This window comes from Zingiber officinale, chromosome 6B (genome assembly GCF_018446385.1).
Source record: "Zingiber officinale cultivar Zhangliang chromosome 6B, Zo_v1.1, whole genome shotgun sequence".
NCBI lineage: Eukaryota > Viridiplantae > Streptophyta > Magnoliopsida > Zingiberales > Zingiberaceae > Zingiber > Zingiber officinale.
In genome coordinates, this window is record NC_055996.1 from 34,664,766 (window position 1) to 34,678,922 (window position 14,157).

At 35.3% G+C, this 14,157-nt stretch overlaps 1 protein-coding gene across 1 annotated transcript; it reads left to right on the forward strand.

The window, feature by feature from the left end:
- The first annotated feature begins 2,283 nt into the window (after positions 1 to 2,283).
- LOC121992349 (T-complex protein 1 subunit beta) lies at positions 2,284 to 13,555 on the forward strand. The gene is made up of 11 exons (XM_042546656.1): positions 2,284 to 2,434; positions 2,548 to 2,604; positions 3,021 to 3,086; positions 3,160 to 3,271; positions 3,422 to 3,550; positions 4,049 to 4,120; positions 4,309 to 4,424; positions 5,631 to 5,707; positions 12,021 to 12,506; positions 12,813 to 13,128; positions 13,199 to 13,555. Exons 1-11 carry the CDS (start codon positions 2,429 to 2,431, stop codon positions 13,343 to 13,345), a joined length of 1,584 nt encoding a protein of 527 aa, XP_042402590.1. The 5' UTR covers positions 2,284 to 2,428; the 3' UTR covers positions 13,346 to 13,555.
- The last annotated feature ends 602 nt before the right edge of the window (positions 13,556 to 14,157 follow it).

Below are 14,157 nucleotides of genomic sequence, written 5' to 3' on the forward strand. Positions count from 1 at the left end.
CATGCACAAATCAAATTCTATTATTAGGTCTTCAAGCTACATAGGGATTAGGCAAACTAAGGATATAACTAAAGCATGATTCATGAATTCAACAAGTATCCTAATTGTTAGAAAAAAATAAAAACCTTAGCGAAGACGAATGGTGGCTTCGGCACAGTGCTGAGGAGAATAGAACTGCATCTTGTGGAAAAAGGGGAGACCTGCGGCAGAGATAAAGCTCGACAGTAGTGGAGACGGGGCACAGTGGCAAAGATGGGGCGTGACACTGGCAGAGATAGGGTGCGACAGAGGAGACGGGCACAGCGACAACGATGAGGCGCAACCCTAAACTACGATTTCACTGCAGTGAGGGAAGCGACAAAGGAATATGGGGCGCAACAATGACAGAGATGGGGCACGACGGTGGAGACTGGCCGCAGATGTGGAGACGAGGCGCAGCGACAAAGACGATCTCGTCGCAGTGGCAGAGACGATCAAGGTGTAGCAACAGAGACGATCGAGGAGCAACGGTGCCAGTGGAGACAGGGCACACGTGCGTTTGGGGAAAAGTCGATCGAGTACCTTGCGGCGGTGGAGACGGGGCACGAGCGCATTTGGGAAAAGTTGATCTCTAGGTTAACGTTATATGATATAAATTATATTAATATATTTATTATTGATGATGACATTTATAAAATGTGTCAAGATAAAAGATCTAATCAGATATTATAGTTTTAAAATTAATTAGTGTTAATAAATGTCATTATAAAGGATTTATAATGACGTTTTCTAATAAGTATTGTAAAGAAAATGTCCTAATAGACCATTTTTCTTGTAGTGATACATAGCGAATATGGAAAAAGAAAAATCACCCATAATAGACTAACATACAAATTTAAGTTCGTTAATACTTTTAGTATTAAAAGTAATATTATTAAATGATATTGAAAATATTTTAGAAGTTAATCCATATTCTTCTAAAATTAAGCGTAATAATTGAAAGATATTGTGAGTAGTGTGCACTTCGTCAACGTCTCAATATGCTTATAAAAGTTTTTGAATTGTCAGGAGTTATCAATTTAATGGTAAGTCACACTCGTATATGAATGAGTTTGCTAATGATCACTCTAAATATTATAATACAAAGATACTTTATTATTTAATTTATTAAAATTTTTATTTATTTATTTACTTGTCTAATTAATTTTTTAATTATACGAGTAAATGTAGTTTGGGAACACGTTTAACAAACAAGTTAAGTGATTCTTAAAAAAAAAAAAAACTTCAAATGTGCATTTAAGCTTAAAATTAAAAGAAAATATTTTATATAAACAATTTAAGACAATAATTTCTTAATTTATTATCAAAATATTAAAATAAAATTGAATCGATACCTCTATTAATCGATGAAAATTTGGATAGCTGTGTTTAAAAACATTCGACTCCAAATTCTATCGGGTACTTCGTTTCGACGTGTCGTTTTAATGAAGTTTTGATACTTCATCATGTCTCGGCTATCGGTAGTTGCTCTACTTCAATATCGATAGATTAAATGTTGTTGAAATCTACATTCAGAGTGAATATTTTCTTACATTTTGGAACCGAGATGAATCTTCTTCCATTAGAATTAGAGAATTATAGTTGAAAACAATCGAAATTTTGAAATTCAGTGACAAGAGTATAGAATAGTGTGAAAATAATTAAAATGAATTATCTATTTATAGAGTTTGAAAATAGTAGTGATTCTTTGGGGTAGTTGATATGACGATTCTATATCTTCCGATAAAAAAATATCAAACAATCTTAACCATTTTTAGAAAGCTTTCCAATGGTTCCACCATTTTTAGAAAGCTTTCCAATGGATGGAACCATCCATCCAATGGGCAATTTTTTTAAAAAAAACTAAACTAGTGGTTTGAACTAGCAGTTAAAATCACGTATGAACAATTAATTTGACCTGTTTAATCGGATCAACGGATAATCTTGATATGAATTGGATCCCATTCAGACCTAACTAGTGGTTAGGTCTAATTTATTCGTACTTAAAAAGAGTAATTTTATATTTGGAGGTACTATTCATCCACTCTACCGAGATTTTCACACCCCATCACATCTAACCGACTTAGCTCGTTGAAAGTCTTTTGATTTAACATTTTATTAAACATAACAACATAAAAAAGCAAATATCTTTTTAAAATATGAACATTTGAAGAAGGCTTTGGGCCAACTAATGATTGGGCTTTCCAATTTCATATGGCACTGTTCGATGGCCCACTTCAAATGCTCTCGAATCCCGAGCCCGAATTCTAGGGCTTTAGATCTCCAGGAATGAGTGAGAACTTAGAAGCCGCAGAGTAGCTCTCGCCGCTGTTCATTTCTATCATTTTGGCGATTTTCTCCGTCCCGTCCATTCCATCGCTTCCTTTCTGAGATCTATCGGCCTTGTATAATGGTGGTATGTTGAGTTTTTGATCTCTTTCTCTTTTGTACTGTCATTTACAGATGATGATGGTAAAATCATTTTGATCTGTTTTGATCTTATCGTCTGGTGATCTCCGTGATGTGCAGAATACGCGGCTTCTTAAAGATGAAGCTACCGAGGAGAAAGGAGATCGAGCGAGGATGGTACGTAATGAGTTTTGTCCATGTAAATAAAATTAGTGATACTGGTACAATTACCACTTCATGAAATCGACCTCGAGATTACTTGTCGATATATTTTCAATAACAATTTATTTTATCCATATTCACTTGAGCTTATCCACAAATTATAGGATTGTTAATAACTCTGGAATCAGTTTTTTTTTTTAAATCTTAGTTCAGTAATGTACTTTGTGGTCTAGGACTTGAACTTTTTTCCACAACAGTTCATGGATCAAACATGTATTTAAGCTTGCTGATTTCTTTTTTGTGATAGCTGATAACCATGATAACTGAATTGTAACAACTGATGGTCTGTTCTATGTCAATGCATCTGCAACTGACCTTTTTTTTTTTTGGGAAATTTATCTTGTAGTTGAATGATGCTATTTATGTTGCAGGCATCATTTGTTGGTGCCATGGCAATTGCTGATCTGGTCAAGACAACTTTAGGGCCAAAAGGGATGGTGTGTTATTTATCTGCACTTTATTTTAACCTTTTCTTGAGTGTTTTTGTCAAGTTTATATTGGGTATTCTAGGATAAGATACTGCAGTCAACTGGTAGAGGACACAACGTCACTGTTACAAATGATGGTGCTACTATCTTGAAGTCACTTCACATTGATAACCCAGCTGCTAAGGTCCTTGTCGGTATCCTTTTTCCATGCATTATTACTGGTTTCCTGGGTTTATGAACCACTATTCATATTTTGCTTCTCAAAATTTCTATGTCCCAAAAATAAAAAAACTTGATTCTAAGTGACTTATGTTAGAAGAGAAACTCCTTAACTTTGATTTCAGATATTTCCAAAGTTCAAGATGATGAAGTTGGTGATGGAACAACCTCTGTCGTTGTTTTGGCGGGAGAACTTCTTAGAGAGGCTGAAAAATTAGTAAATCTGAAAATTCATCCAATGACCATCATTGCAGGTTTCCTTTATTTTTTCCAAAAATCCTTATATGTTTTAGCATGAGTATACAGTAAGGCTTTGCAGGACAACAAATATAACATGTAAATTGTATGGCCTATAGAAAGTGGACATTGTCATGTATAATTGCAACATTTAATACTCTACTAGTTTCTTTGTTTTTGTTAACTTTATATGAAGAGGGGCACAATGGTTAAGTGGCTGTTGTGTGACCTTGTGGTCACGGATTCGAGTTATGGAAACAACCTCTTGCAATGTAGGGTACAATAGACCCAATATAGTTTGATCCTTTCCTAGGATCCGCATTGGAGGGAGCTTTGTGCATTAGACTGTCCTTTTTTTATTATAATATTGCACAATCTAGATTTCCACCATCAGAAAACTCAATTAACTCAATTGCATGATTGTATTGTTTTTTCTTTATAAAAACTCTATTAACTAACTGATAAAACAGGTTTTGTAGTTGTAGCATCCATATGATGCTCTTGTGAATTTGTAGGCTATAGAATGGCTGCTGAGTGTGCACGGAATGCTTTGCTGCAGAAGGCCAAGGATAACAAACAGGATCCAGGTTTCAGTTATTTTTAATCTTAGCTAGAATTATATTTCTGGAGGCGCACCTGTTAGCTTTATACTCTGAAACATGACTTTTCAGGAACCATGGATTCAATAAAAAGTCTTATTTTAAAGTTTGTGTCTGCCTTTATATTTAAAAAATGGTTCAACTATGATAATCTGTGTTCAATTTTCATGATGCAGATAGATTCCGATCAGATTTGATGAAAATTGCTATGACTACCTTGAGTTCAAAAATTCTTTACCAGGACAAGGAACATTTTGCTAAACTAGCTGTGGATGCTGTTTTAAGGCTGAAGGTATCAAGTAATTTGCTTATATAATCCATAATTGTTGTAAACTATGTTACTCAGATTTATATGTGTGTATATTGACTATGAATCTTGATGTTCAACATAGTTGTTTCCAAAGATTTTGTTACTTGTTTAGTAGTTAGTTTTATGGCAATGGCCTGTAGTCTTATTAGTAAAAGGCTAAAAATAATTTGTATCTCAGAGTAATGCGTGCACAATGATCTCCAAAAATGTACCCTTATCTCATAATATTGTTTTTTCTCCTAAACAAATAGGGCTTAAATTCTCAATTCTAACAGTTATGCATATAAACTTTCAATTTGCCACTAATGATAACTGTCGATGCACCAATAACTCCTTAACTTTCTTATGAAGGATTGCATAGTTGGTATATAGTTGTCGTAACATCATGGCAACTCCTATATGCTTTTGTAATGCTTTACACATGCTCCTACACGAGCTATTAGTTCTCTCGTCTGCTCTTCCATATATCGCAATTCGACAGTTAGCTTCAGCTCTCTTATGGGTTAAGTTGCATGTGATTAAGTCAGGACAAAAGCATATGGGATTGATGCAAAGAGAATATGCTCATTAGACAGCACACATTAGCAAGTTGGTTGGAAAAGTTAAATTACTTTGATGGTTGACCATAATTTTGACAATTACAAAGGTGCTTCACCCAACTGCTAATTTTCTAGTATGAGCTATATCTGCTAAAACTGTAAAGGGGAACAACTTTGGAAGTCTATTCTATTTTTCAATAGGTATTATCATCGGGATAAAAAGAAGTTTTGCACAATAGTATTTTACGTTTTGATGTAGTGACATGTAATGGCAAATTCTCTTTGTTCACCTTATATGTGTTTGATCTCTCGGTGATGTGCGAGCATATGAGCTTATTTTATTCATTAAATGCCCGTCAATAAATTTCCAAAACATTTTTTTTAATGAAAGCTGATACTTCTTGGTTCTCTTGTGTGATCTTGATAGGATCTGTCTTTTTGTCCATGTTCGTGAAATATTATGCTTTGAAACACAAGTAAAATGGCAGTAAATGACATGGACTTAATTTCTAGTGGTGATTTGTTTGGTCGCTAGTATTCTAAAGATGATAGCATTGTCTAACATCCTGCCTCCTTCATCATTTCTTAGTTTGATAATTTGCAAACCTGTAAAAGGGTTGTTCTCCAACTATCTCATTCTCTGATGTAGGGCAGCACAAACTTGGAGTCTATCCAGATTATTAAGAAGGCTGGAGGTTCCCTTAAAGATTCATTTTTAGATGAAGGGTATTTATTTCATTTTCTTTCTTTATTCTTGTGCTTTAAATGTGAAGTTTGATATATTTGATCTGTTTGTAGTGTAGAAGAAGATTTAAAAAAACTACTCTTGACATAATTAATAGAGACCCCAATGTGCATAGTGATATTATCTATATGTATTTACATATAACCAAATGTTTCTGCTTACATATCACTAATTTAGTCTGCCTCAAATAGTTGGGAACACAACTGACCATTATTTTTCATTTGAATTTCATGGATAAAATTCTTCTTAAAAATTGATGAATTGGATTATGACAATTAATTTCTACTTTCATCAATTCCAAGGTTCTAAAATTCGCTAGGCGTTATTCGGGCGCTAGACCAGCGCCTAGGCTGCCTAGGCGCCGCTAGGCAGATTGTACGGTATCAATATAAATTACATAGTAAATCACATACTAACACAATAACATTAAATTTAAAATAGCTTCAAAATTACACAACCAAATATCACATATTTATTCTACTTTTCCATAATTTTCAACTTGTTCTTCATCGAACATAAACTTAATATCATTATTGTGATCTTCTTCTTCGGATGCAAAATCATCCTTGTGAAGTTCTCTCACTCTAGAGCTTCTTCGGGATTGTAGATCATTAACCATTTTCCAGGTGATCCCGAAACCTAGTTCAACTTCATCATCTTTCCCACCATCCACAATCCAATCTTGTGCATTTGAAATATCTTTTGCAAGAAGTACATCGCATTCCTTCTTTTTCTCTTTTTTGTTTGTTCAACAATCTAGCATTAAATTGGATAAATACTAAATTGTTCAACTTGTTGACATCTAACATATTTCTCTTCTTTGTATGAATCTTGAAAAAAACAAAAACGTAAATATTATAGTAAGAAACATAAAATTAATACTTTAATTAAAGTCTTAAAATTTAAAGTGTACTCCTTCAAATGCACTCTAATTTCTTTCACTCAGATGCACTTGTAGTTAATGAAAGTATCCTCAATGCCACTCTTAACAAATTGGGTGTGTGAGCACTATATGCACACCATGCATATAGATCAAATGTATCATCATTTTTTTTCACATGCTTTTACTGTCAATGTTTTTTCGAATAATCCAGTCTTGTCTCTGTATTTTATAAATTTATTGTTAATAATTGTATCATGTAGATCTAACTCATTGGCATACAAAATTTTCATGCATTAAAAAGTCCCCGTCGTGACCACATAAAGAACAACAAAACTATCTTTATAGTAAAAATAGGAATTCAACAAAAATGCAGTGGTATGTAATGATGTATCTAGTCTATCTTTCATTTTTGACTCAATAATCACTATAATAGGCTGATAATTTGATTCTAGTTCAAGGCCACCTTAATATCTTCTTTAGCTTGAAGAAGCTCCTCATGGATGACTTTCTATCTCCATTTACCAATCGAAGAATTCATACCAAAGGAGTAAATATTTTCAAACAAAGTGTCACACCATTCTAAAAACTCATGCTCAATTTCCCTTTGTTTTTTTTTGACCATTTACATTTCTCTCACATATCGCTTATAAACATACCTTTAAATTACATTTTTTTCAATCAAACTTTGCAATGTGAGGAAATTTAATGCAAACCTTGTTAACTCTTGGTCGGACTATGTCTCTCTTCTTTGTGAAACTTCTCATCAATGACAAAGTCTTATAGTGACCATAAATGAAAATAGTAAAAGACTTGACTTGCTCAATAAACTTTTTATATCGTGGAAGCTTGCTAATACTTTCAAGCATGAAATTAACGCGCATTAACTCTAAAAGATCTCAGGTCGCTTCTCTCTCATCAATTTAACTGTAGCCATATTATTAGTGGCATTGTCGGTTACAATCTGAACAATATTCTAAGCTCATATTTGTTCAACATACTTAAAAATAAGTTCAGTTGTGTGTGCCTCTTTTGAAGACTCCTTAGACTATAAAAATGTAGTACGCTACTTGCAATTAATACAAATTTAAGATGCTTCTTTTTCTATCACTCTATGCATGTGTCATGATCGAGTACCCATTCTTTGCCTATTTTTCTTCATGTTTCTTCAGTAGTTGCTTTGTTCTTTCAACTTCAACTTTCAACATTGACTCCCTAAGCTAATATTGAGTTGGAATCTTGAATCATGGTCCAAATTGATCCATTACCTTCATTAGTTGCTTAAGGTATCATTATCAAAAACATTGAATGAGATTCCATTTTTATAAACCCATTTCCCAACATATCGTTAAACTTGTTGAGTTCTCTCTTTGAAAAGAGCTCCATTTATATTTTTTTTTGTGAAGCACTTTACTCCCATTGAAACCTATAATTTTTGAAGCAATTATCGATGCATATCTATCCATGGGGCCAAGTGGAAGCGGTTTTTTAATTCCATCTATCCCTTCAATTTCAAGATCTCTATCTAGAGAAATAGTCACCTCTGCTCTATAACTTTCTTCTTCCATTATTTTATTCTTCTTTTTGTTCTTTCCTTCTTAAATAGTATATTTGCACTTATTTTTATCTTCTTGAGATGTTTTTCGACCACCAGATATATTTTTAGGTATATTTCCTATGTGCTTCTTGATCTTATATACTCACCCGACATTGTTTTTTCACACAACTTGCATCTAATTTTGTTGAGGTTCTTAGGATCAATCAACATCCCATATTCTCATCTAATATCATTTGACTTTCTTTCTCTTAAGAATTTCGGATTTGGGTTAAGTGACAGATGCTCTCGAAGATGGATTGCTTGCCATTGTAATTGTGATAACCTAATAACCTAAAAAATGATTTAAGAATAAATTTAGGATATAAATTAGTAAAAAATATTAATATAAATTAGAAAAAAAATATTATCAGAAAATAAATATGATTGATATAAATTAATAAAATTTATTAGATTTTTTTAATTTTAATATAAAATTATGAATATAAATATGATTTATATGAGTTAATAAGATTTATTAGAATTTTTTAATTTTAAATATAAAATATTAGAATATAAATTAATTAATAATATTATTAGAATTATTCTATTTAAGTGAGGAGTTATTTAATTAAATAAATAAATAATTAATTAAAAAATTGTGGCGCAGAATGCTCGCGGGATGTGTCCGGTTGTGGCGGATGAGTTCCCAGACGCGTCTGGGAAAACTTGAAGCATCGCAGGAGGGAAAAAAATTTATTGCATAAATTGAAAAATTTATCGATCGTTGAACAGAGTCTTCCAGATGAGGTGAGAGGCAATCCAGCACATTTCGATGCCAGTGTGGCCCAGCCGCGTAGGCGGGCTGCTTAGCACATTTCCGGTGCAGTAAGTCGTGCTGGATGCACCCTTGGCGCTTCCGGTGGTGTCGAAAGTCTTCGACTAAGCTTTTGGTTCTGTCAAACGCATCTGGCGACGCGTCCGGCCACGCGCCCGACGATGCGTCCAATGATGGCGGATGCGTTCGAGAGCATGCCTACCTTTGCCTAACACGTCGTGGGAGGAAAAATAAAATTATTGCATAAATTGAAAAATTTACTGATCGTTAAGCAGAGTCTTTCGGAGGAAGTGAGAGGCAGTCAAACTGGCGTGAGCAGATGAATCAGATAGGATTTAAGGTTTTAAATGGAAAAAATCCTGAAATTTCCACACCGCCCAACGTCACCTAGTGCTTTTCCGATGCAGTTGCTGATTGCCAAGCGCCTAGGCGGCAGTGCCTAGGGCGTGTTTTAGAACACAAATCCATCCTTAAGTTACATTTACATTCTCCATGCAGATTTTATGCAATTTGAATTTACCACTATTTCTTTAAACTATTTATTAGTACATCGTTTGCCATAAACTCAATCATATATCTTTTCTTAACATTCAACCATGGTTGCAGAATTCGACCTAAGCGACCACTGTTGGGGTTCAATCAAAGTCTCATATTAAAAAGATTTGGTAAAGATCATGGGTTTAAAAGGATGTAAGATTTCTCCATTTGCATGAGGTCTTTTGGGGAGAGCCCAAGAGCAAAGTCATGAGGGCCTAGGCCCAAAGTGGATAATTTCATGTCATTGTGGAGATATGTGGACATCCTTCGATCACAACAAATGGTATCAGAGCTATGGTCCAGACTGGATGTCATGTGGAGCTGGTCAGGGTGATCAGATATTTGCAGGGAGGCCCAGAGTAGGTGACTGGATGCTCGCAGGGAGGTTCGGAGTAGATCAAGAGTGACCGGATGTGGATGCTCATTGGGTAGGCCCAGAGTAGGTGACTGGATGCTCGCGGGGAGGCCCAGACCATGAGAGTAATTGTGGTCCTTCGTTTGAGGGGAGGATTATTGGGGTTTAAGTCCCACATTGGAAAGATTTGATAAAGATCATGGGTGTAAAAGGATGTAAGATATCTCCATTGGTACGAAACCTTTTAGGGAAAGCCCAAGAGTAAAGCCATGAGGGCCTAAGCCCAAAGTGGACAATATTATGTCATTGTGGAGATATGTGGATATCCTTCGGTCACAATAGTTGCCTAGGCACTAGACAGCCGCTAGCCGAACTGAAAACCCTCTAATCAGCCAAAGTAGGCGACACTTTTTATATGCGATCCTAAGCGCCGAATAGGCGGTCTAGGCGGTCCTAGGCGTCGCCTATTCGGTCTAGGCGCCTAATAGGTGGCCTATTCAGTACTCAATAGATATTAGATCATAGTAAAAATAAAGTATAATGAGTTTAAAATATTAAAGTACAATAATTTCAATAAGCGAAGGGGAGCCTTGGCGTAACGGTAAAGTTGTTGCCATGTGACCAAAAGGTTACGGGTTCGAATCCTGGAAACAACCTCTTGCAAAAAGCAGGATAAGGCTGCGTACAATGGATCCTTCCCCGGGACCCCGCATGGCAGGTGCTTTGTGCACCGGGCTGCTCTTTTTTTTTTTTTAATAATTTCAATAAGCCTAAACAATTTTTACAATAAAATTAATGTCTTCAAGGGAACTTTTCAAGTGGATTTGAACTTCTTTTTGTCTTCTAACCTAAAAAAGTTAAAAAAATATAAATATTAGTATTGAAACACTAAAAATTATTTCAAAATAATTTATAATTATAAATAATATCAATATTATTAATGCTGAAATTAAAAAATGTATATATAAAATTTAAAAGTACCAGAGTGCCTAGGTGCCTAGGTGACACCTAGGCGCTAGCCGGGCGCCCGACGTTCAACCATTAATTTTTGTTTATCATATCTATATGAAACTACTCATTGAAACCTTGTTGTAAGTTGATATCCCTAGTTTCCTCTAAGAGTTGAAAATATTGTTACTTTGATGATGAATTTGATGGACATATGTTTATATAGTTCACTTAGATTGATTTTCGGAGTCGCTACCTTTCCTTTGTACTAATATCAGCTCTTCTAATTTTTCTTCTGTTGTTGGTCTAATTAATTAATCAAAAAAAAATTCTCTTCATCACCACTCATTGTTTCTATATTCTTTTATTGTGATTCAACCTGAAATTCCCAATAGTTCATCTGCTTACCTACCTTGTACACTATAGGACGGATCTATGCCTATCAATTATTCGAACTACAAGGAATTCAAATTTTCAATGGTGTTGATGAATAATGGTTCTTATAATGAATATACTATGATAACCTAATACTCAAACAATGCATTAAGTTCAGAGGATGCTGAGAAATAGAAGTTTTTTTACAGTAGTTATTCCATTTTATGGTCATGAATTGTACTGCAATTGTCATATTTGTTGGTGCATTTTGCTTGGTTGGCGTTGCCTGTGTACATCATCATCCAAGGGAGATGTTTTTTGTAATGTGAAAAATTCCACGAAGGTGTATCGTGGAATTTTCTTTATTCTTTATAAATTGTAGGTAACTTCTACTCTTCACATTTCAATTACTAATTGCAATTCTACTTTCTGTAAGGTTGAATAGATGGTTGGATGATTCTCTACTGAGGTGATCCTTGTGCTGTTTTGGTCATGTTTATATGTCAAGTTTTTGCAGTCTTGCATATATGTCGCAATGCATATATATATACATATAAGCACTGTGATCCCAAATGCTACTCTTCACATTGCAATTCTACTTTCTAAGTTTGAATGTATGGTTGGATGATTCTCTACTGAGATGATCCTTGTGCTGTTTTTGTCGTGTTTATATAAGTTTTTGCCGTCTTGCATATATGTCACAATGTATATATATATATATATATATATATATATAAGCATTGTGAATCCCAAACTTGAGTTAAGGTGATGCTTCTAAGGCTTTGCCTCAGTTATCTTAATATGGAAACTATTTTTCATATTGGCAGATTTATTCTGGACAAGAAAATAGGAATAGGCCAGCCCAAGCGTATTGAAAATGCAAAGATATTGGTTGCCAACACTGCTATGGACACTGATAAGGTGAAAATATATGGAGCTCGAGTTCGTGTTGATTCTATGGCCAAAGTTGCGGAGATTGAGGGAGCGGAGAAGGAGAAAATGAGAGAAAAAGTGCAAAAAATCATTAATCATGGCATCAACTGCTTTGTCAACCGGCAGTTAATTTACAACTTCCCTGAGGAACTTTTTGCAGATGCTGGTGTTCTTGCCATTGAGCATGCTGACTTTGATGGAATCGAGCGGCTAGCTTTGGTGACTGGAGGTGATATTGCATCAACTTTCGACAACCCCGAGTCTGTTAAACTTGGACACTGCAAGCTCATCGAGGAGATAATGATCGGGGAAGACAAATTGATTCATTTTTCTGGTGTTGAAATGGGTCAGGCATGTACTATCGTTCTAAGAGGCTCAAGGTAATCATGGTAACTAAACTAGCATCTGTCATCATTTTATAGTTTCAAATGAAGTATCTTATTTCAGTTAACACTGTCTGCAGACGATTGTGATAGTTTTTTCCTTCCGTAGTTCCATCCAACTGTTTCACATCCCAGCTTTATCTCCGTTTACTGCCATAATTCATAGCACTAAATCTAACTCTGTCCTGATTTTGCCTTTCCATATTTGTAGGACTCATGTACTTTTTAGATGCTGAGATTATGGAAGGTTTTTATCATATAGAAACAATGATCATATAATTTTTTTTGGTAAATTCTTTCTAGTTCTCATGTGCTTGACGAAGCGGAAAGATCCTTGCATGATGCTCTCTGTGTGCTGTCTCAGACAGTTAACGATAGTAGGGTCTTGCTCGGTGGTGGTTGGCCTGAGATGGTCATGTCTAAAGAGGTAGATGAGCTTGCTCGTAAGACTCCTGGAAAGAAATCCCATGCCATTGAAGCTTTTTCTCATGCACTCCAAGCAATTCCTACCATCATAGCTGAGAATGCTGGTTTGGACAGTGCTGAACTAATCTCTCAGCTTCGAGCCGAGCATCACAAGGATACAACTAATGCTGGAATCGACGTTATATCTGGTGGTGTAAGTAGAGTACGGGAGATTCTTCCACAGTTAACATTGCAGTTTCTTGAATTTCCCTCTCTGTTTACAGGTTGGCGATATGGAGAATCTAGGAATATCAGAGGCCTTCAAAGTAAAGCAAGCTGTGCTTTTGTCAGCAACTGAGGCCACCGAGATGATATTAAGAGTAGATCAGATCATCACTTGTGCTCCTCGAAGAAGAGAGGATAGAATGTGATCTTGATTCACTATCACAGCTCAGGTTTTAATCTTAAGTTTCATCATCAATAGCATGCTAGAAACTTGTTTTCACGGGATGCACTTTCAGGAGCAATTGAACCAATCTTCTACGTGACTTGTGTTTGTGTCTGTCTTGGCTGTTTAATTTGATGGATCAACATTTGTGTTTCTTAATTTTGGCAAGGAATTCTCAGTTGTGGTTAGCTAATTGACCTCTTTATTTAGACTAATATTTTACCAAAATTTGGAAACTCCAATCACGATAATATCTCCATCTAATATTTTAAGGCATATTCATTGAAGAGTAATTTTTTACCCATATGATCGTTCTCTTTTAAATCGAATGCATCTATTGGTTCTGTATTGTTAAGGTTCTACTAAAACTTGCTACGAAATGATTTGTAAATTAGTTTGTGGCACCTTCTTAGTCTTTTTGACATATGGTATTATACTGGGAAAACAAAATAAATAAATAAGGGGAGCCTTCTCAGAAATTTTTTTTATCGAGATACGTTTTGATAAAGGCGCCAGACAGTTAACACATGGTTGACCAATTCGAGTGCCCAAACCAATTAGTCCGGGTGCTCAGACTAGATGATCTGGGCGCTCGGACCACCAAGGCACCTAACAGGCGCCTCCTCGCATGGCCGTTGCCGTGAATCATTTTTGGGTTCACGTTAGCAAAAGTCCGAGCGCTTGGACATGGTCCAGGTGTCTGAACATGAAAATTTTCATCTTCTAGCAGTTGCGAAGCCATTGCATGGAGATAAAGTTTGCCTCACTAGAGTCACCCGGATCACCATCCAGGCA